The sequence below is a fragment of the Bombyx mandarina genome, chromosome 03 (assembly GCF_030267445.1).
Source record: "Bombyx mandarina strain Sakado chromosome 03, ASM3026744v2".
NCBI lineage: Eukaryota > Metazoa > Arthropoda > Insecta > Lepidoptera > Bombycidae > Bombyx > Bombyx mandarina.
In genome coordinates, this window is record NC_143210.1 from 8290865 (window position 1) to 8312330 (window position 21466).

A 21466-nucleotide genomic window follows, 5' to 3' on the forward strand; every position below is an offset into this window, starting at 1 on the left:
TTATTAACACTTAATACACTTCTCGAATTCCTCTCTTTTCTTTAACTTTCTTCTCAACACACATGCTTAAAAATAAATTATGGCAAATAAAAAATTAAATTAAATTATATTCGGGCAATAAAAGTGACTATTTTTAGTTGCAATGTGCACTATGAGCGACCTTACCCCCACTACTCTAAAACCTTGCCAACTTACGTGCCGCTTAGGTAGGGACGTGATCCCATTGCTATAGAAATTTTGGGGCTTCTGATCAAAATACCGCGACAATTGGTTTTGGCAGTCCTCTCGTGATGTTAACCTGACACTGCCTAAAGAATTCTGAACAGACCGAAACAGGTGGAAATCTGAAGGTGCAAGGTCAGGACTATACGGCGGATGCCTTAACACCTCCCAGCCAAGCTCTCTTAAATTTTGCTGAGTGGCCAAAGATGTGTGAGGTCTAGCGTTATCATGATGAAAAACCACACCCCTTCTGTTGATTAATTCCGGCGGCTTTCTCTCAACTTCTTGCTTTAATCTCATCAGTAGTTCGTAGTAGAGTTCAAAATCGATGGTCCTGGCTGGTGGTAACAGCACATAATGACAGCATCCACCTTGTTGCGAGTTAACCCGGGTTTCGCCACAGTTTGTGAAGCCTGACCGGCCTTTGACCACGACCTTTTTCGCAAGTTCTTATCGTATGTGATCCACTTTTCATCACCAGTTATCAGCTTCTTCAAAAATGGTTCGGTGTCATTACGTCGTAATAAAGAATCACAAATGAGTAACGGTTCATCAGGTTTATTTCAGTGAGTTCGTGAGATACCCAAATACCGTGCTTTTTTGTGTACCCAGTTTTTTTCAAATGCGCCAAAACTGTTTTGTGGTCAATTCCCAGTTCTTCAGCTACGTCGTAACTACTGATATGCCGATCTTGCTCCACTTTTTCAAAAATGGCATCCATTTTATCCGAAATAGGGCGACCAGAGCGACGTGCATCTTTGACATCAAAATTTCCGGATTGAAAACGCTTAAACAAAATTTGTGCTACTTTCACAGACACTGCACCAGCCAGCTACAAATACTTAGTATAGCCAAAGAGATTTTATTACAAGTTCATACATACTATAATGCGAAAAGACTTTCTCTAACCTATTATATTTAGGCGTTTCTTCTCAGGATTGTGACTAATTTAGTGGAGCCGGTGATAGCAAACAGTTTTAAAAGAGAGTTGTTTTAATGAGATTAAGTTGACTAAATTTTGAATGACACTTCAAATGTTGACGTTTGACTGTGACTGACGTGAGTTTTAAGAATGTCAACGAGTTCACGGCCCATATGATAGATATTAAGTGATTACTACAATCCATAAACATATACATACATAAGTGTTGACGTCGATCTTAAAGCGCGAGGAGAAACGTGAATTGAAAGTGATTGTATTGAAAAATCTGTATTGAGTTTCTTCAATAATCACAACCTGTACATTTTTTTAAATTGATACTTAGGTAACGGGCAGATTGGAATGGTTTCTTTACAGATGGAAGGTTTTGAAAATCTGTAGTTGTTATAGTAACCGGCAAACATTTTGAGCAAATGACCTTGACTGCGCAGAACCGAATTTTAGATCACTTTGGTGGTGAGGGTGAGGCGCGACGGCAGGGGAAATCGTATCGAGCGCGTTATTGGTAGATCAGTCGAAACTTGCGCCTCGCACCGCGCCCTCGTTCCGCTTGCTCCCAAAAGTACGCTTGCGTACAGTGAAAAGTCTATCGTTGTTAATCGTTAAGTTATTTGTTATAATTGCTTGTTGACTTTGTTGCCATTGCTATTTGTTGAGTGTTTGTTGATTTTTTATAAAAAATACACTATGCCGCGACAAACTGGTGTTGTATTCAAAAGAAAGGGTAGAAAAATTGTGTACGACGTATATTGCTTCATTATAAAACAGGAGAAAAATGATATGGAAAAAGTAAAACAGACTTCGGAAGCAACAAAAACATCAGTGAGTACTGTTAGGTCCATTATTAACGAAGCTAAAGGCTCTGGCTTGCTCGCCGTGTTTGGGACTCCGGGTAAGAACAGATCAGGGAAGAAGAAAGTTACCGGAATGGATAGTTTCGCTCAATCTGTAATAAAAAGATGTAATCATAATAACTACATAGCAAGCAGCGAAACTCCGTACCGTAGAAAGGCTTCGGAAAATTTAAAGAAGATATACATTTTAATGGCTCGGAATGAAGTTTACGACAAATTATGAAAGAGCTAGGCTTCAGATGGAAAAAAAAACAGAAAATAATCGGAAGCTGGTAATTAAAAAAAGTAACATTCGATTACTACGAATCGAATATCTTCAAAAAATAATTAATTATCTATAGACAAAAAAGAAGATCGAACCGACCGAGTTGTAAACTACACCGATGAGCCCTATGTCGACTCATCACGATGATGGCGACTCGGGTGATGAAAACAGTGATGATGATGATGGTCAAGATTATGATAACGAAAAAAAAATTACAAATACCAGCTTCGCTTCAACTGAACCAAGACCTGCCAACAGCTTTAGTTTTGACTTAATAGAAGGAATATCTATTTTACCCCAAGATTAAATTATTACAATTATTAACCTATATTTTTTGTTGATGTTCTAATAAATATATAAATAAATACATATGTTGATTTTAATAATTTAATTGCATTATGACGCAGAGTAAATAATGTTTTTGCACGTGAGTGTACCATGCGCAAACTTACCCCCACTACGTCAACAAATGCTCAAGAAGTTTGCCGGCTATTATACCATTGAGCAGCTAGTCTTGAAGCCATTTTATAAATCGTTGAGATAGTTAACCTGGTCCTCATAGGCTAAAATACATGATCAAGAAAGAAAGCCGCACCTTATATAGCTAAAGGTTTTCAACGAACCTTATAAATAAATAATGAATATGCCTTAATAAAAATGTACATGTGGTAGCAATGTCGATACGGTGGAGAATTTGCATGCCGTTGCGTTGGCCCCGCATGGGAAAGGCAACCCAGTATCAGCCAGTATTTTCATGAAAGGTGATTGGCGACGACTGTGAGTACGTGATCCCACAGGACTCATTAAAAATACACATGTACCGCGCTAGGGCTAGAAGACATTTTGGCCCAAGGGATTTGGATTCCAGAATGTCGATTTGAAGACTGATAAAAGGGCTCGTGAACAAAGCAGGCAACGAAACGGTAAGCCGTACATTCTGAACCACGCTGAATATATTTTCAGATGCTGTGTAACAGAATTTAGTCTTCGTTCACCCCGCCGAAAGGACTTGTGTAGTCAGCCAGTCGTCTATAAGTAAAATTATGATATCTGTGCCTTTCGTCTAATAATTTTAATGGGACTTTTTGGCGGGAACGCAAAGAGTGAAGTTGTGTGATTTATTTTAGTTTGTCTATTTAGTATTTCGTAATGTTAAATGTGTAATAACGGTGGTTTATTAACTGTTTAATATATATGAGAGTGCACAAATGTGGGAAAATGAAACAAAGCCGCTGGACGTCACTTGTCGGGATTCTCCAAAAAGTCCAATGAAAAAGTCGCAGTAAATGACCACCATTTTACTAAGATTATATTTCATCCCATATCATCTCATCTCATTTCATTTGATTTCATTCCAGTGGATTAATGTCTCAAATTAATCATCTTCATTTCATTTCATCATTTATCATAAAAATAATAATATAAATTAAAATAAGGCATGACTTAAAGGTCTTAGTAACCAGGTCATAAAATCACATAAAAAAAAAATTAATACATAGGGTTTGTTTTTTTTATTAGTATCTCTATTCTATTTTTCTACATATCTAATCTTGCTCTTGTGTATTTGTAAAATAGCGTAATAATCTATTGGAATAAGTTTCTGGAGACTATTTCATCGAACTTGTGGCCTTGGGAAAATGAAGAATACTAAACTTATGGCGAACTCGTTTTTACCATCGCACCGCCCGCCACCGTAGTAGAGTTCATCCATACTACCTGGAGCCACTACGTTCATCCACAGTGCGTTTCCAGAGATATTTTTTGCCACGTACCATCCGGCTATGGAATGAGCTCCCCTCCCCGGTGTTTCTCGAGCGCTATGACATGTCCTTCTTCAAACGAGACTTGTGGAGAGTATTAAACGGTAGGCAGCGGCTTGGCTCTGCCCCTGGCATTGCTGACGTCCATGAGCGACAGTAACCACTCACCATCAGGTGGGCCGTATGCTCGTCTGTCTATACGGCAATAAAAAAAAAATTAAAAAAAAAATCACCAATGAGGTACACCAAAAAATTATATTAACTGTCGATAAATAGATAGGGTATTTTTATGAAGTGCGAAAAGATAGATAAATTCATAAATGAAGTTTATAGCCGTAAGCAAACTATAAGAAATAATTTGTAAATTCATTTTAATTTATATAAAATTATAAATTCTTGTTTTATTTCATTTACAAAAATTCAATATATTCTTCTACAGAGAACCGAAACGATAGTCGCCATAATGAAAACGTAATGTAATCTAATATATAAAATTCTCGTGTCACAGGGTGCGTGATTAAACTCCTCCGAAACGGCTCGACCGATTTTCGTGAATCTTAGCGTGCATATCGGTCAGGGTTGAGAATCAAACAACATCTATTTTTCATCTCCCTAAATGTTAAGGGTGGTCCACCATAAATTATTTTTTTTATTTTTTAGATAAAAATTTTTGTTTTGTTTTTTTATGATACAGCATACAAAAATACATACAACCCTAAATTTTCACCCCTCTACGATCAACCCTTATTTCTTATTTGCTAATTAAAAACTTTAAATTTTTTTGCAAGATTTTTGTGTTTATTTTGTCATGACTTAGAATAAAAAATTTCATATCTGCAATTTTCACTTCTCTACGATCAACCCCTATTTTTTATTTGTTTAAACTTTAATTTTTTTGGCAAGTTTTTTATTTTATTTTGTCATGACTTAAAATAAAAAAAAATTATATTACTCTCAATTTTCACTCTTATAGGATCAACCCCTATTAATTTTTTTTTTATTCTATGCACAGATCCGCAATAAGGTTGCAAGATGGCAATCAATTATTATAATTGTAGTACGATAAATTCTTATTCAGAGTTTATAATTTCAAGTTCCTTTAATTATAAATTTTTTTAAATTCTGTTCAACTATCAATCGATCAGTTATCCCCGCCAGGTGTCACCACTCATCCAGCAAACATCACGTAGTAGGGATTAGGACGAAGCTGGTCTCCTGTCTTACTCACTAATGTTTTTTTGGTTTTATTTGTGTATCAATCATAGCTTGCTAGCCATGTTTTTTTTTGTTTTATCTGTGTATCAATAGTATGTTCAGTAAATCTGAGAATCAGCTACTATCTATTTTTCGTACCCCTAAGTGATAAGGGTTGTCCACCCCAAACATTAATTTTTTTATTTTATTTTTTGGATAATTTTTTTTTGGTTATAATGAGGTATTATGTAGTTGAATGAGGTTTTTTTTTCTACACGAGAATTTCCCTAGAAATCTTATTTAAGGCAACACAACGTTTGCCAGGTTAGCTAGTTTTAATATAATATTATAATATGTGGTGTTTGTGGATAATTTAGTGCTTTTAATTTCAAGTGCATTTAGTTAGCCTAGTCCACAGATATAATCCACCGAGTTTCTGGCCGGATCTTCTCAATGGATTTCAATGGTTGGGTTAGCAAATTCTCTCAGCTTAAACCTGTGACCTCAGCTACCCTGTCTGACTTTGCTGGAATAAGCTCTTTAGGTTACCAGCAATTAGGTATGAAAAAAAAGGGTTCTAAAAAATTCCATTGTAGTAAATAAAGTAAATTTCCACCATTTTTCTAATGTCATTTCATTTGAACTGTTCACTTTTTTTATTCTTTATTAGAGCCTTACACCCATTAGGTTAAGTCGGCTAACTCTTTACATTTCATGTCATTTGATGAATTACAAAGCAATTAATTTCAGATAAATCAACTTCATTTTATTCTGCTCCATTTTACTTTTTGCACGAGAAAGTATTCACAACAAAGTACATGAAACAAAGATTTGTTTCAAAAAGCTAGATTCCAAGTTTGTGTCTTATTGTGCAAGATGTAAAGTTATTTGTCGAATGACAACACAAATGTTCATTTTTTATTTTATTGTATTGATTAAAATGGAATAAAACATTTACACGGCAGCAAATCAGAACAGATTTATTTTTTTCTATTATTTTAAGTTGTCAGAAGTGGTCAACAGGACTACACTTTTTTGTCATTAGGTGCTTTATAAATAGTTCATAGACTAACTGTAAGCATAACATTGAATCTATACTTCTATACTTTATATATCTTTCTCTACGGGGCAGAGTCCTGGACAATTAAGGCATCCGAGCGCAAGAAAATAAATGCATTTGAAATGTGGTGCTGGAGACGAATGCTCCGAATTCCGTGGACGGCCAAGAGGACAAATAAATCTATCCTGGATCAGCTTCGCATCCGAGTCAGGCTCTCAACAATCTGTTACCAGAGGATCCTCAGCTACTTCGGTCATATTGCCCGCCGACAGTCAGATAACTTGGACAAAGTGATTGTGACGGGCAAAGTAGAAGGAAAGAGACCCCGCGGCCGATTACCTAGCCGTTGGTGTGATCAAGTAACCGCTCTAACTGGGTTGCCAGTCGCAACCGCCATTCGAGCAGCTGAGGACCGGACGAGATGGAAACAGCTCACGAGACAGGCAACGGTCAAGTTTCAGGGACACGACCTTCAGCAATGAAGAAAGCGACGAAGAAGAAGAAGAAGAATGGATAGGCTAATATTTATATGAGTGTTGAACTCCTACACTAGTTGCGGGGGCGTTAATGATGAGAATCTGTGTGGGGGTGAGAAATAATAATGTTAATTTTAAATGCCCACCAAAGCGGACGGTTACAGCTAGTATCTTATATATCTATTTTTAGTGGTATATCTTAAAGATCTGTACAATTATTACTTGCTTTGTTTTTTTTACTTCATCTCATATTGATAAGATATATTGAATTTTAGCAAGTAAAATAATTTATTGAGCAATGAGGATTTTCCAGTTATGCTCTTATTGTATTTTAAGTAATTCAGACAAATATCTAACCAGGTTTGTAATAATTATTATGAGAATGTCAAGTCTTGGTGCTAATCTACTTGTTAAGACTCTAATATTTTGATCATTAGATTACATTACATGAAACAAAGACGTACTGTGGCCATTTTTTGTGCCAATATACAGACAGACTTAGTCTCTGAAGATTCAAATGGAAAGAAAATTGTAGCTAGCAACAATAAAGTGTTAGAATGTTGAAGTTTAGTTATTTTGAGCCACTTTCAATATTTAATCTGCATAGGAGTACTTCATTCCGTGTCATGTGAAATGATTAGCAATTTTATCAGCAAAGCTGTACATAAGTAACCATTGAGAAGGATCATGTTGCAGATATTATTCATTAAGCTAGTGGTAAATCATAATATATTTCTTAATTATACATAATTTTATCATTTTGATTCATATTTTTTTCTTCTAAAGGTGGTTTTTTATTGACATCACTGCAACTTGTTAAAAGCAATTAAAAAACAAAATGTAGTTAAAAAAATTTAGATTATAGCAGGCTGAACTAAAAATAGAAATTTATATTTGATGCAGCTGATCTTCAGTCAGGGTATTAAGCCAAAATAATAAAATACTTGTTTGGTCATAAGTCCTTGGTCCATGTAATTCAAGTTATTAGATGTCTCAAAGTTGGCAAAAATTATGTTCAAATTTCCCATTACATATATATTTAATAGATTATACAGATCAAGTTATTAAAAGCTTGTTGAAAAATCAGTACATGGAAAAAAATACAGTACTGAACTGTTAAACTATTCAAGAATGAAGTAATGATTGTATTTCTTTTTAAATTATCCCAAATTGTGTTTTAGTAGATACACATTTGAACAATATTACTATTGTTAAAGCATTATTACTTTGCACGTAATTATATCTATAATAAAATCTATAATAAAAAATAATAATATCTTTCAAGGTTACATAAATCAATTCAAGAACTATTATTGATGAATTTGATTACGATTTTCTCTAGATTAGAAAGAAATATGTAGAAACTCCCTAGACTAATAGTAATCAAAAGATATTCCAAATATAAACTATCAGTAAAACTTGTTGGTATATATAACAATTAAATGAATAAAATAAAATAAACATTATTGTTCAAAATCATCTAAAAATTGTTTATTAGCTTCACCGGAAACTTAAGATTATTATTAGTTTTTCAATTAGAGATATTTTTTATGTTTCTTTTTCTGTTTCAAAACAAAATTCCACCTTGTGACATGTCAACATTTTATTTGTTTGCCAACAACAATTAAGAGTGGTCTCTGTCTAGTACTTGGGTGTGCCAGTGGCATTATTGACGTCCACAATGTGCACAGAGGCTATATGTTCCATCAAAAAACAGATAAGCTTATGGCCCACCACCATAGCAGCCACAGTCACTCATGGACATTATCAATGGAGTACATAATTATTTGTTAAATTTTTTTCACATATTTTTAAAAATACCATGATCATATTGTATGTGCTATTGCGTGAATTTTGATATTATATTTTATATAATTATTCACATCTAGATTTAATCATCAAACATACATGTTAGCTACAAATAACAACATGCTTCTTTGGTATCAATGTGTACTTCGTATACTTTAAACTTTGGAGCCCTTAATGATTTACTACATTTGTACATTAGTAAATATCAAAACATTTTGTGAATTATCCATTACCCATTGTGACAGCCTGGCTTTACTCACGACCGTAACCTCGAATGTTGTTTGTTTACTTTGTTTTCACATTTGGTTTTAGCAGAAACTGATTTCACTGGTAGCTTAAACACGATAAACAAACCGTAACCCAAGCAAGTAGATAGTATGTGATCATTTGCTAATTTACTTTAAGTGAAAATTTGACGGTTATGTTATGATTCGTGTAGGTAGTTTAAATGCCCGAATATGAAGCAAAAATCTGAATGCAATTTGACCAATATCAATTAAACTACAAACGTAGAAGCCTATTTGCAATTTGAGTTACTGATACTATAATTTGATAATGAAAATGGCTAAGCTCTCTAATCATAACATTAACAATTTTTCCGTTTGTATGCAGTTCCAGCTCCGCTTCCTGAAAAGTTATTCAAAACAAATCAATTTAGGTACCGTTTGAAGTGCTCCCTTATTCGATCTTCACGAATGTTATCGGGTAAGTTTCCAACCCACAGATGCCGAGTCTCTCTAACCATCTTGCTTCAAGCTCCACATTAGGAATCATTACCCGTCCGCATCGCTACGTGGCAAAAAATAATTTTGCACAAAACTGTGCTGCACACATGTTGACAATTCACACAATTGCAAACTTTCTCATGGTCACATCAATCAAATCACAATGCACTATTTCGAGAAAACAACACTTTTTCACATCACTTGGGTCGTTAATCTCCACACCGTAATTCACTGCACTATTAACACACTACGTAACAGACGCGTGCGTACTCTTGGCAGCTCTCGAATTGACAGAGAACTGAGCCTCGACGCGAGTTTGCCGATAGGCTCCGCCTTCTGACCGCTGCCGCGCAAAGTGGAGTAGTGTTCCTAGCTTTTGAGTAAAAATATTGTAACTTAAGAAAAACATTATTATTTTATAGATTGAAACACTGTTCGTTATTGTAATACTTCGTAAATGAATATAACAGTGATTATTATTTACAACCTCTATATAAATTTTGGTGGACATTTCTTACGAGCTCCTAACATTAATACGTTGAAAATAGTTATGAAAAAGACGAAAGTACGCTTATACTAGGTAACTTGTTTTAAAGAAGTTTATTTGACCAAAGAAGCATTCAAAAAATTTAAACAATTTCCCAGATCTAGCAATCTCGGGTCCGCTGGCCAGCGCTCCGGCAAAAACACTATCTCTTTCTCGCATTTCTCGCTCCAACTAATGAGAAAGACACTGCAGTGTTGCAGGCCTAAGTAAAATTATGGACTTATTTTATTATTTAGAAACGGGTTTTGTGAAGGCTATAGTTATATAATTAGAAATAAGTATTAAGTACATATTTCAAAATAATTAATTGTAAAACAAACAATCTTTTCATACTTCCAGATAATTTTCTAAAAAGCGAAAATTAAATTTTATCTTGACGTATACCACTCACATTACCTTTTTTTACTTATCAGTTCCGTTCAAAATATACGTACCTCAATAGAAAACTTCCAGCAAAGAAAAAAAAGTAATCCAATATATTTGTTTACGCCAGGTCATGAAGTTAATCGCCTATAGTTTTGATACAAATTGTTATAAGTAATACCTGAGTTTCGCATTATAAAATTGGCACCAATTCCCAGATCCCTTGTGCAAAAGTTCAATTTATATTTTTATTGCGCAGACTGGTAAAAAAGCTCGCGGCTTATCTAGTGCTAGAATGTTACTGACCTCCGTAGCCATCGCAACCTGAATGCTGCCACCCTCTTAAGACATTTAGTCTAAGTCTCCATTGTATAGTATAATGGCTGTTTTTATCCGTCAAGCCCGTAAGAATTAAATAAATTGACCATTTCTAGTGTCATTTCTAATACTACAAAATACTGTTTTTTTTAAATCATTAGGATCCCTGGCACATTATTCATAATTTATACTTAGTCTGGCCATAAATACTGTTACAAAGGAAAACAAAAAAAATTCTATGGCAAATAACATTTATTACTTTTACAGTGTGTTAGTTTAATACATAAATATAAAACAATTTAAAGTATAAAAAGCTTATTCGAAGTGGTCTCCATTGGCTGCAATACAGTCCTTCAAACGTTGAGGCCAGTTATCAATAGAAGCACGCACTCTTTCCATGAGAAAATTTTTCACTACCAATCGTACGGATTGTTTTAGGGACTCCAAATTATCATGGCGTTTAGAGCAAGCCGTACTCTCTAAAACTGACTATAAATCATAATCCAGCGGATTAAGATCGGGACTAGACGACGGCCAGTCTTCAGCTCTGATGAAGTCCGAAACGTTCGTTTCCAACCAAGACTGCGTAGACCGAGCTTTATGACCTGGCGCCGAGTCTTACTGGAAGGACCATTCTTGATTATTGAACGTGGTGTTGTTAAGGGGCTTTACTACCTTCTCAAGAATGGTATCATGATACACTTGTGCCGATGTTTTGATACCTTTTTCACAAAAGTATGGCTCAGTCACTCCTTCATAGCTAATACCCCACCAAACCATCACTGAAGTCGGATAGTGCCCACGTTGCACTAATTGGGAAGCTTCCGTAGAACTTTGAGCATAAATACGGTAATTTTGTTTGTTAAAATGTTGCTCAATTGTACTTTGCGTACCGCTTCAGTAGTTGTTTCGATTTTACCACCCTATTCTCTTTTAAATTATCAGTTAAGAAATGACCAGTACGTTTCTTATAGGCTGCAAGTCCTAAGTCATCTTTTAAAATACGCGACATGGTTCTAGGTGCTATCTTCATCTCCCGAGATAAAATCTTTTGCTTTCGGACAGGATTTCTTCGAATTCTTTCCCTTACTGCTTTGACCACCTTTTTCGTACGAACACTACGTGGACGGCCATATCTTTTTGTGTCACAAACAGAGGAGGTCTCATTGCACCTATTATACGCCCGGTACACAAACATTTTACTAATACCAAGCGTATGGAGAGTTTTAAAAATTGCATTTGACTCCATACCTACTTTGTGTAATGCAATCACAGCGATTCGGTTCTCTTTATCACCCCACTCCATTTTAATATCGCAAAATATTGTACAATGTATTGGCGCCCAAATGAGAAAGCTCAATGAGCAATCATATAAAAATTGCAGATTCCAAATTCAAATGTAATATTTTGTTTATTTTTAATTGTAACAGTATTTATGGCCAGACTAAGTACTAACAAGCTGATTTTTCGTGAGAAGCTTCGTTTTGACTAGACGCCCAACTTTTTTCCTTACACTAACTTTGGTAAGTGGTAGCTTACTAGGGGTAGCAAGGATAAAATATGTTGATTTCACGAATTTAACAAATTTATTACTAACCGAATTTTTCTTTGTTCATAATCGGGATAATAATCTAAACAACCTGAAAAAATATTTGTTCTACAAAATATAAGGTTTTGTTAGGGAGTCCCCCCTCTCCAACATGTATCTTATACAAGATCATGAAAAATAATTACTAACCAGCTGATTTTTTTTTATTGGTTAGCTAACATTTGCATAGCTTACCACCCACATTGTCCTACTAATTGCGTGGTATGTCATCTTACAAAAGTTGTCAATACCGCAGGTTTTATTTATTTATTAGTAACTGTAGGACAAAGGTATCACGTGATAGGTTAATATATTTTACGTCCAAATAAAACAATGTCCTACAAAAAAAGGTATGCTTTATTAGTCCTACAAGATTAGTAAGTTTTGAGTATACAAAATGAAATGAAATATATATAAATAAACATAAAAACATTAAATTTACCTAAATTCCTTGTAACAAGAGGAATTATAACCTATTATTTCATCACTCCAACTTTCAGGAAATACAACATCACAATGTGTTTATAATGCTTTTGTGCAGATAAAAAAGTCTTACAAGAAAGCCACATATCTCTATTATTATTTTTTAACAAATTACACAAAAAGCACTCCATTATTATTTTGCAGCACAGATTACTATGTATTCAAATTATTTTTCAAAAGACAAATAAAATACGATGTTGACTAAAAACAACTTTACGTGGTTATGATCACCGTAAGTAATGCTGTGCGCATGCATTTGTGAGCAAGGATAATAGTGTGCCTCAGCTCCAATGCAAAATGTACGAAATAATATTATTTTTAATTTTATTAATTTCAACTATGTAACTGGAGGACTGGAATAACGTACCACGCAATTTGTAGGACAATGTGGGTGGTAAACTATGCAAATGTTAGCTAACCAATAAAAAAAATATCAGCTAGTTAGTAATTATTTCTCATGACCTTATTTATGATACATGTTGGAGAGGGGGGACTCCCAAAACCTTATATTTTGTAGGACAAATATTTTTCCACGTTATTTAGATAATTATCTTGATAATAAACACAAAAAAAATTCGGTTAGTAATAAAAATTTAATTCGTCAAAACAACATATTTCATCCCTATTATCTTAGTTATAAACCACAATCGAGAATTTTCGTACAAGAATTAGTTGGGCGCCTCATTGAAACGAAGCCATTCTCGAACATTCAGCTTGATAGTAATTATTTTTACATTAAGTATTAGTACTGCAACTATTAAGCGTAGGACCAAGATGACATACCATGCAATTTGTAGGACAATGTGGGTGGTAAACTATGCAAATTTTAGCAAACCAATTAAAAAAAATCAGCTGGTTAGTAATTATTTTTCATTACCTTGTTTATGATAGATGTTGGAGAGGGGGGCTCCCTATTAAAACCTTATATTTTGTAGGACAAATATTTTTTCATGTTATTTAGATAATTATCTCGATAATTAACAAAGAAAAATTCGGTTAGTAATATTTTTTTAAGTTTCGTGAAATCAACATATTTTATTCTTCTACCCCTGGTAAGCTAACCATTTACCAACGTTACTGTAAGGAAAAAAGTTGGGCGTCTAGTCAAAAGGAAGCTACTCACGAAAAATCAGCTTGTTAGTAATAAATGATGAAAACCAGGGATCCTGTACTATCAGTTTAATTGATGTGTCTTGATGTCTGTCTCTGGATACCGAAACCGTTTAACGGTCGAAAATCTTTCGATTTTAATATGTTTTTTTTTATTAAGAAATTCCTGGTGTAAATTTCCGAAAAGTCGTGGGTCAGAAAAACGTTAATTGAAATGTTGCTGTGAACCACCAATGATTTCACAAACAAATAACTGATATGAAAAGAATGTGTACCTATTTGATAGGCAGCGACTTCGCTATGCTCTTGGCATTGCTGACTTCCATGAGGGACGGTAACCACTTGCCATCAGCTGGGCCGTATGCTCGTCTGTCTACATAGGCAATGAAAAAAATTAAAGGCTTGTGGTAAATATTATTCTGAAAACAGTATTAAAGAATATATCTGTGAACTCTTCCACGGCTGGTGGGACGATAGTAAAGAAAAGAAAAGAGTAAACAGGCAGAATCACAGAGAGAACCGTTACCCCGCGATCTTTAAGAGGTCTATGTCTACAAGAGAAGGTTATTGTCACTTCGTAACAAGGTGATAGTTTACAAAACTTGACATAACATTTCGTCATGACCTATGCAAGTGTAATATCCACTCATGCGGCTCGCATGCACATAAATTCTCTCCAGGTCATCTAATCCCGTTTCTGCAGAAATGCCGTCAGAGCACCGTGGTACGTGAGGAATGTCGACCTTCACAACTATCTAAATGCAGAACCGGTACGTAAGTATCTTAAGGTAATGTCAGAACGCTACTTCGGCAAAGCGGCGCGACATGATAACCCTCTTATAGTGGCTGCCGCTAATTACTTATCCAACCCAGGCGACGCGACGGGGCTACGCAATGTCTTGTTGCATCCACCGGATCCTCGTCGAGCTCGTGGATCACGTCCAAGAGTTCGACGAGCGAACTAACTCAACTAACCTAACTGAGTTTCTGGAACTTCTCAGTGGGTCGCAATTCCAATGCGTCGATAGATTCAGAGAAGCTCTTGCCAGGTCTAGTGTTATCAAATTCTCTCAGTTTGAGCCCGTGAGCTCACCTACCCGTCCATGCCAAACTGGAATAACCCTTTAGGCGATCAGTGATTAGGTAGGTAGTAATAGTAGGGAAAAAAAAAGACGGAACCGAAGTCCGCCCGCAGGTCCAGAGGTTCCAACTGGTCAACTTAAATGGCCGTCTGGTGTAGTGGTAAGTGACATGGTCACTACACATGGGGGTCGCGGGTTCGAATCCCGCCAAGGGAAGATATTTGTATGATAAATATAAATGTCTTTTCCAGGGTTATGGATGTATATTAAATATATGTATGTGTATGTCGGCGCAAATATGACTATTTACCTACTGATCATCAACTAATTACTCTGTGATAAGAAATTGATGTTAAACAGTTCCTTTTATTGTAATTTCAATACTTTAAAACGTGTTTGAAAAACGTGTAAACCCGCTCACGTGTTTGAAAAACGTGTAAACACGCTCACGTGTTTAAAACGTGTCAACACGCTCACGGGTACGAAGCCCCATAAATACGGCCGTGCTGTCTAGCACTGATTGATTCGTGTCCGAGCCGTTGTACTGTACGGATATCTCTGTAACGTTGTTATGCTTCTCGTGCAATATACGAAGTTCTCGTGAAGTTCTCGTGAAGTTTTGTTTCGGAAACCCAAACATGAGTCATTCGTCAACAAATTAATGACCGTGACGTCGCAAGGCTGACGTCACACTTTTTACAAACATTACGGACGTCCCTACTCCGTCATCAGAAGCGGGATCACACGCCGCCTCCGCTCAGCAACAACCTGGTGACCAGATAACCGTATCGGCGGATAATGACTACCCTCCAGCATCAGCCGATAAGCCTGTACAGTCTGCTTCACAAACCAGCATGGTCGAGCGACGGAATCAACAATCAACTGATCAATGAATACAAAAGATAAGTTTTTATTTTTGATTACTAAAATTTCACCACAAAATTCATCTGAAGACCATGATATCCTTACACAACGAACAACACCTTACACATTCTTATCCCACCTTCAATAAATCTACGAGAACCTCCGAGAAATCTACGAGAACCTCCGAGAAATCTACGAAAACCTCCGAGAAATCTACGAAAACCTTCGAGAACCCTACAATAAAATCGCATTAATAGTCTCAAACTTACATAGTCACAAGTAACGCAAGTATAACAGATGCGCTACTCAGAGAAACTTTTTATTCCTGCAGATCAATGGGAATCAAAGAAAACCTACGAGAATCAACGAGGCTGGTGCAGAGCGCGCACCGCCCAAGTGGGATCACATGCCGCCTCCGCTGAGCAACAACCTGGAGACCAGATAACCGTATCGGCGGAAGAAGACTACCCACCAGCATCAGCCGATGAACCTCTACCATCTACTTCACAAACCAGGATGGTCGAACAACAAAATCAACAATCGGCAAAAGGATAAGTTTTTATTTTTGATTAATAAAAGTACGCCACCACATGAGTAACACAGTGTACGCCACCACATGAGTACCACAGTGTACGCCACCACATGAGTACCACAGTGTACGCCACCACATGAGTACCACAGTGTACGCCAACACATGAGTACCACAGTGTACGCCACCACATGAGTACCACAGTGTACGCCCACTACATAAGTACCACAGTGTACGCCCACTACATAAGTACCACGGTGTACGCCCACTACATAAGTACCACGGTGTACGTCCACTACATAAGTACCACGGTGTACGTCCACTACATAAGTACCACGGTGTACGTCCACTACATAAGTACCACAGTGTACGTTCACTACATAAGTACCACAGTGTACGTCACAATATAAAACTACACAAAATAAGTTACTTTCAAAGTAACATAAAAAGGTACACAGATAGCAATCTCAGAAACAGACATTCCATTGTTTCAGATGGACTCCAAGAACTCTCTGGTGATACACCATACATGGGTGGCTGGTGCAGAGCGCGCACCGCCTGTCAGTATGGCCGTGTCGGCGCAAATATGACTATTTACCTACTGATCATCAACTAATTACTCTGTGATAAGAAATTGATGTTAAACAGTTCCTTTTATTGTAATTTCAATACTTTAAAACGTGTTTGAAAAACGTGTAAACCCGCTCACGTGTTTGAAAAACGTGTAAACACGCTCACGTGTTTAAAACGTGTCAACACGCTCACGGGTACGAAGCCCCATAAATACGGCCGTGCTGTCTAGCACTGATTGATTCGTGTCCGAGCCGTTGTACTGTACGGATATCTCTGTAACGTTGTTATGCTTCTCGTGCAATATACGAAGTTCTCGTGAAGTTCTCGTGAAGTTTTGTTTCGGAAACCCAAACATGAGTCATTCGTCAACAAATTAATGACCGTGACGTCGCAAGGCTGACGTCACACTTTTTACAAACATTACGGACGTCCCTACTCCGTCATGTATAATAAAAATCTTACATTTATTTCTGTTATATGGTACCTGTAACACAAGTTCTTTACGAACTTATCACGGGACCAGTTAACGTGGCGTGATTGTTAGTAAATATTTACTTATTTATTAATAAAAAAAAAATAAAATAAAAAAAAACTTCTGGTCTGAACAACAAGCATTTTTTAAAGAGGTCGTGGCTTAAAGAATAAACGCTCGATATATTCGTTTCAAGAGATTGAACTGTACCGGTGGTCAAAACCTTCTGTGATGAAGGAATCGTGACTTTATAAATCGAACACGCAAAATTTATAAATTTGCATAATGATACCTGTGGCATGGCTTATAGCTAGCTCGACCACCATCCTGTCTATTTCTTCTTAGACCCGATAATGTGTTGTCTTAGAGGGTAAGAGAGCTACCAACATAGTACATACTCGTAATTTAGATTTCAACCCCATTTCTCACGTGGGCGGCGGCATTCACGTTGTACGGTCTACAAGCTCCGGTATTCAATTAACGGTAACTCATCAAGGCCAGAAAAAATAAAGTATTACTTAGTTGCTTCGAATTAACTCCACAGATTTCGTCCGTAGGGATTGTTGAAAATTATAATCTCAGAGCTGATTTGAAAAATCTCGGTCTATGGAGAAAGATTTACATTGATGCTGAGGCAGTGGCTTACTGCTCCATCAGCAAACCTAATGTCCGCATGCGAAGCGTTCACAATTACTATCAGGTAGGCTGGAAGTGGTCATCCATTTATTAAGACAAGCTAAAGGAGGAGGAGTAAGCCAAACATTTCAAAACTCATCCGTATTTAAAAAAAAAACGAATTCGAATCGAACTTGGTAGGCAGCGGCTTGGCTCTGCTCCTGGCATTGCTGAAGTCCATGGGCGACGGTAACCACTTATCATCAGATGGGCCGTACGCTCGTCTGCCTACAAAGGCAATAAAAAAAATGAACTTTTTTTCGAAGTTCCCATTCTAAAATGCAGCCATTTTGAAGGCATGAAGGAAAAAGTCCACAATAATGATCATGGCAACGAAAACATTGACGCATAATTATAAGCTAAATCTCATGTAAGTTATTGGACTCATCTGATGTGGATGGCGATAACAAAATGAAACCCGAGACGCTATGCTAGTTATTACTTAACTGAGTGGCAGATTATTTTGCAATAATTTCAATAACATTAAGGTTTCAAATTTTCTGATACTAGCAGATTATGCATGAGCGATATGCATAATATATTATCTCCCGGAATGCCACAGATATCCTTACATAATCCCCTTTTTCCAAATTTTAAATGAAGCCGTCAATTCCAGTACTTCCAAAATAATAATATGTAGGTACTTCAATATATTGATTGCATGAAATGTGAAAACTTAGGAACAAAATGTCATTGTATTTTTTATCATATTTTTCTTTTAAGGCCCATAAATTTCGACTAACTTTGACTAAGCTTCGACTAAATTTCGACTAAATTTTTAATTTCCCCGATCTAAAAATTTTTTTATTTTAGCATAAGACAGACTTGAATTTTCTGTGTTGCTACAACAACTAAATTCATTGACTAGCAGCGAGATTTTGTATTTCTACCGCCAGCGAAAACCTTTCCGACTATTTGTATGTATCCAAATTAACCAAGTGTAATCGTTGTAAGGCGAAACAGGGCAGGTACATATATCGTTGAGTATATGTGGTAGTCCTGGTAGGCCATATTGTGAGCTAGAATCAACAACAATCGCCATTTTATCTTTTTTCCCCCGAAGAAGAATAATAACGAATCAATGTAACCAAACAAAAGGGTCTAAAGGTTTCGAATACTTTAGCTTTTTACATATTTCTGTGAGGATAATAGATATTGCATATTTGCTGTACTTTTAAATAAACAAGTTTTAATAGTAAATATCTAGGTAAATGATAATTATGTTTTTTTTTCTCAGATATTTATAATTATTTGTCCCATTATATACAAAGCATAGAGTGAATAAATCACAAACGCTAAATTAAAATGTGTGTTACAAGATTGTCTTTGAAACAGACTAGTATGGCCAGACTGTATGCAATACCGGTCACTCACATTCGCACGAATACGCAAACCCGCAAGTGTAGGACGACATTTGCAAATGATTATGCAAAGTTTTCGCTGCATTCGTGGTTTTCCAAGCTGTGTCGGTTTTTTAACAGACATCAAAGCGCGCGAACCGCGATCCTTCGCGTAGTCTCCCACACATTCGTGTGACCAGTTGCGCCCAGGATTGCGAAGGCAACGGACGTTTCGCTATTTTCATAGATCGTGACGTCTACTGTGTAGCGTATCTTCATCAAAAGAAATCCCATAAAAACAGCATCGCTGTTAATTATATCTGGGAAAGACTTCAAAACTCTTTTTCCCTTCAATGTTCTATTGACGAATCAAAAAGGAGGAGAAATTCGTGAGACATTGTAAAAATGGGTTCGCAAATTGAGTACCGAACCCATTTGCACAGCCGCTAAGTTTGCGAATGAATATTTGACGGCCACTCCCATGCGCGCAAACATTCGTACAATGTACGAATATTTGCGCGCATGTGAGTGGCCGGCATTAGTGTATAATTTGGGCGAACATCGATCTTTTCTTTCAAATTTACATTGAAGTTTCATTTTCGGAACCCATTTCATTTTTCACCTCAAAAGCTTTTGTCGTGCAACGTTAAAGATTGGCTATTTCACCTTTGTTTATTAAACTACGCAAAACAAACAAAAACACAATTAACACCAGCGTGGTTTACACTCTTTTTTTATCTACCTTTATGCCAGTAATCTAGACTATTTTGGTTTTACCCTTACTGGCACTTCGTAGAAGTTAAACCTTCAGAAGTATTTATCGTGCCAGAACGCAGAAACAAACGAGACTGAGAATTTTTCAAAGTTTGGGTTTGTTACAAAAAGATTCCAGATTAATTCGAGGCCCGAGGTCGTGTAGGTCAACGTTCCTCACGAACCACGGAGCTCCTTACGGATGGCTTACTTGCAAAAGCGGGATTGTTGGGATTGGAGGGTGTCTATGTGCGTGCGGGCCGCGTGAGTGAATACCACATTCGCGTAACGGTCGCGGACTGTCATACAGTATCTATGAAAGCGAATAAATGGATACAATGAAATGGAGTCCTAGGGCGTGTATTCTTGGGTTCTTTGGCTTATTTATTTTCTATTTCTATTTTAGATCATCAAGGTGTTGATACATTTTTGTTACAATTTGTATTTTACAGCCATGGATTTAACCTAAAAAACTTTACACGTATGGCGTTTGTTTCTTTTGCTTACATAAATTAGAAAAACATGTTTTGTTTTCTTTAATAGGGGTGTCAATTCTTTTCGAAAAATTTCGAACTTAAAAATCGATTCGGTACTCTATCGAACCACATAAAAAATCGAGGTCTAAAACTTCGATTATTCAAGAAGCGGTTTTTTCAGTTTGCATTCAGCTGGCAGTGACCCTGACTGCGCCGAGGGCTATGGGTTCGATTCCCACATCGGGCTAACATTAGTGTGATGAAAGGTTTATTTTAGAGTTTATTAAGATAGAGAGTTTATTAAGAGTGTTTATTATTTATATATCTATATTTTAAAAAATATTTAAGTATATATATCACTCTCTGATACCCATAACACAGATAATCCCAATTTGGGGCCAGATGACCCTGCGTCATTTGTTCCCAGTTATTAATTATTTATTCCATCTGATCGTGCGGTGTATGGAGTATATAAATAAATAATTTACCAAATATGAAGACAGAAATGCAATTATCGCTTTCAGAGGAATAGTCACACAATAGTCCTTTAGAGGAAGGACTATTGTCCTTTAGGGACCTATCCTATAATAGTCCTTTAGAGAAAGGACTATTGTGTTTACCACAAGAACTAACGTTTAATTAATAGGAGAAAAATATAATAGAGGTGAGATTGCTATGGATGTAGAATTGGAAAGTTCATCATTGAAAATAGTGCTAGTTCCAGAAAATTATGTGCGGTTGATCGATTCTTTTGGATTTTTTTTATTGAGCTGCCAATTGGTTGTTTTTTTTAAGTTCTTATGTGGGTGTACGACCCCACGGCCCACCTGGTGTTAAGTGGTTGCCGTAGTCCATAGACATCAACAACATAAATGCCATCATCCACTTTGAGACATGAGTTTCGAATTTTAGTTTTTATAGTACAATTGCTGCCCTACCCTTCAAACCGAAACTTAATACTGCGTCACGGCAGAAACAGGCAGAGTAC

At 36.3% G+C, this 21466-nt stretch overlaps 1 protein-coding gene across 8 annotated transcripts in view; it reads right to left on the reverse strand.

Moving 5' to 3' along the window:
* Nucleotides 1–9667, reverse strand: part of spen (spen family transcriptional repressor split ends) — a 106631-nt gene extending 96964 nt beyond the window's left edge. For 7 of the 8 annotated variants that reach the window (XM_089737483.1, XM_089737477.1, XM_028184401.2 and 4 more), the window contains exon 1: nt 9243–9667. In XM_089737483.1, the coding sequence (XP_089593609.1) occupies nt 9243–9325 (83 nt within the window). In that variant the 5' untranslated portion in view covers nt 9326–9667. The remainder of the gene's footprint in view (nt 1–9242) is intronic. The other variant, XM_028184402.2, reaches the window with a different exon arrangement.
* Nucleotides 9668–21466: the final 11799 nt, after the last annotated feature.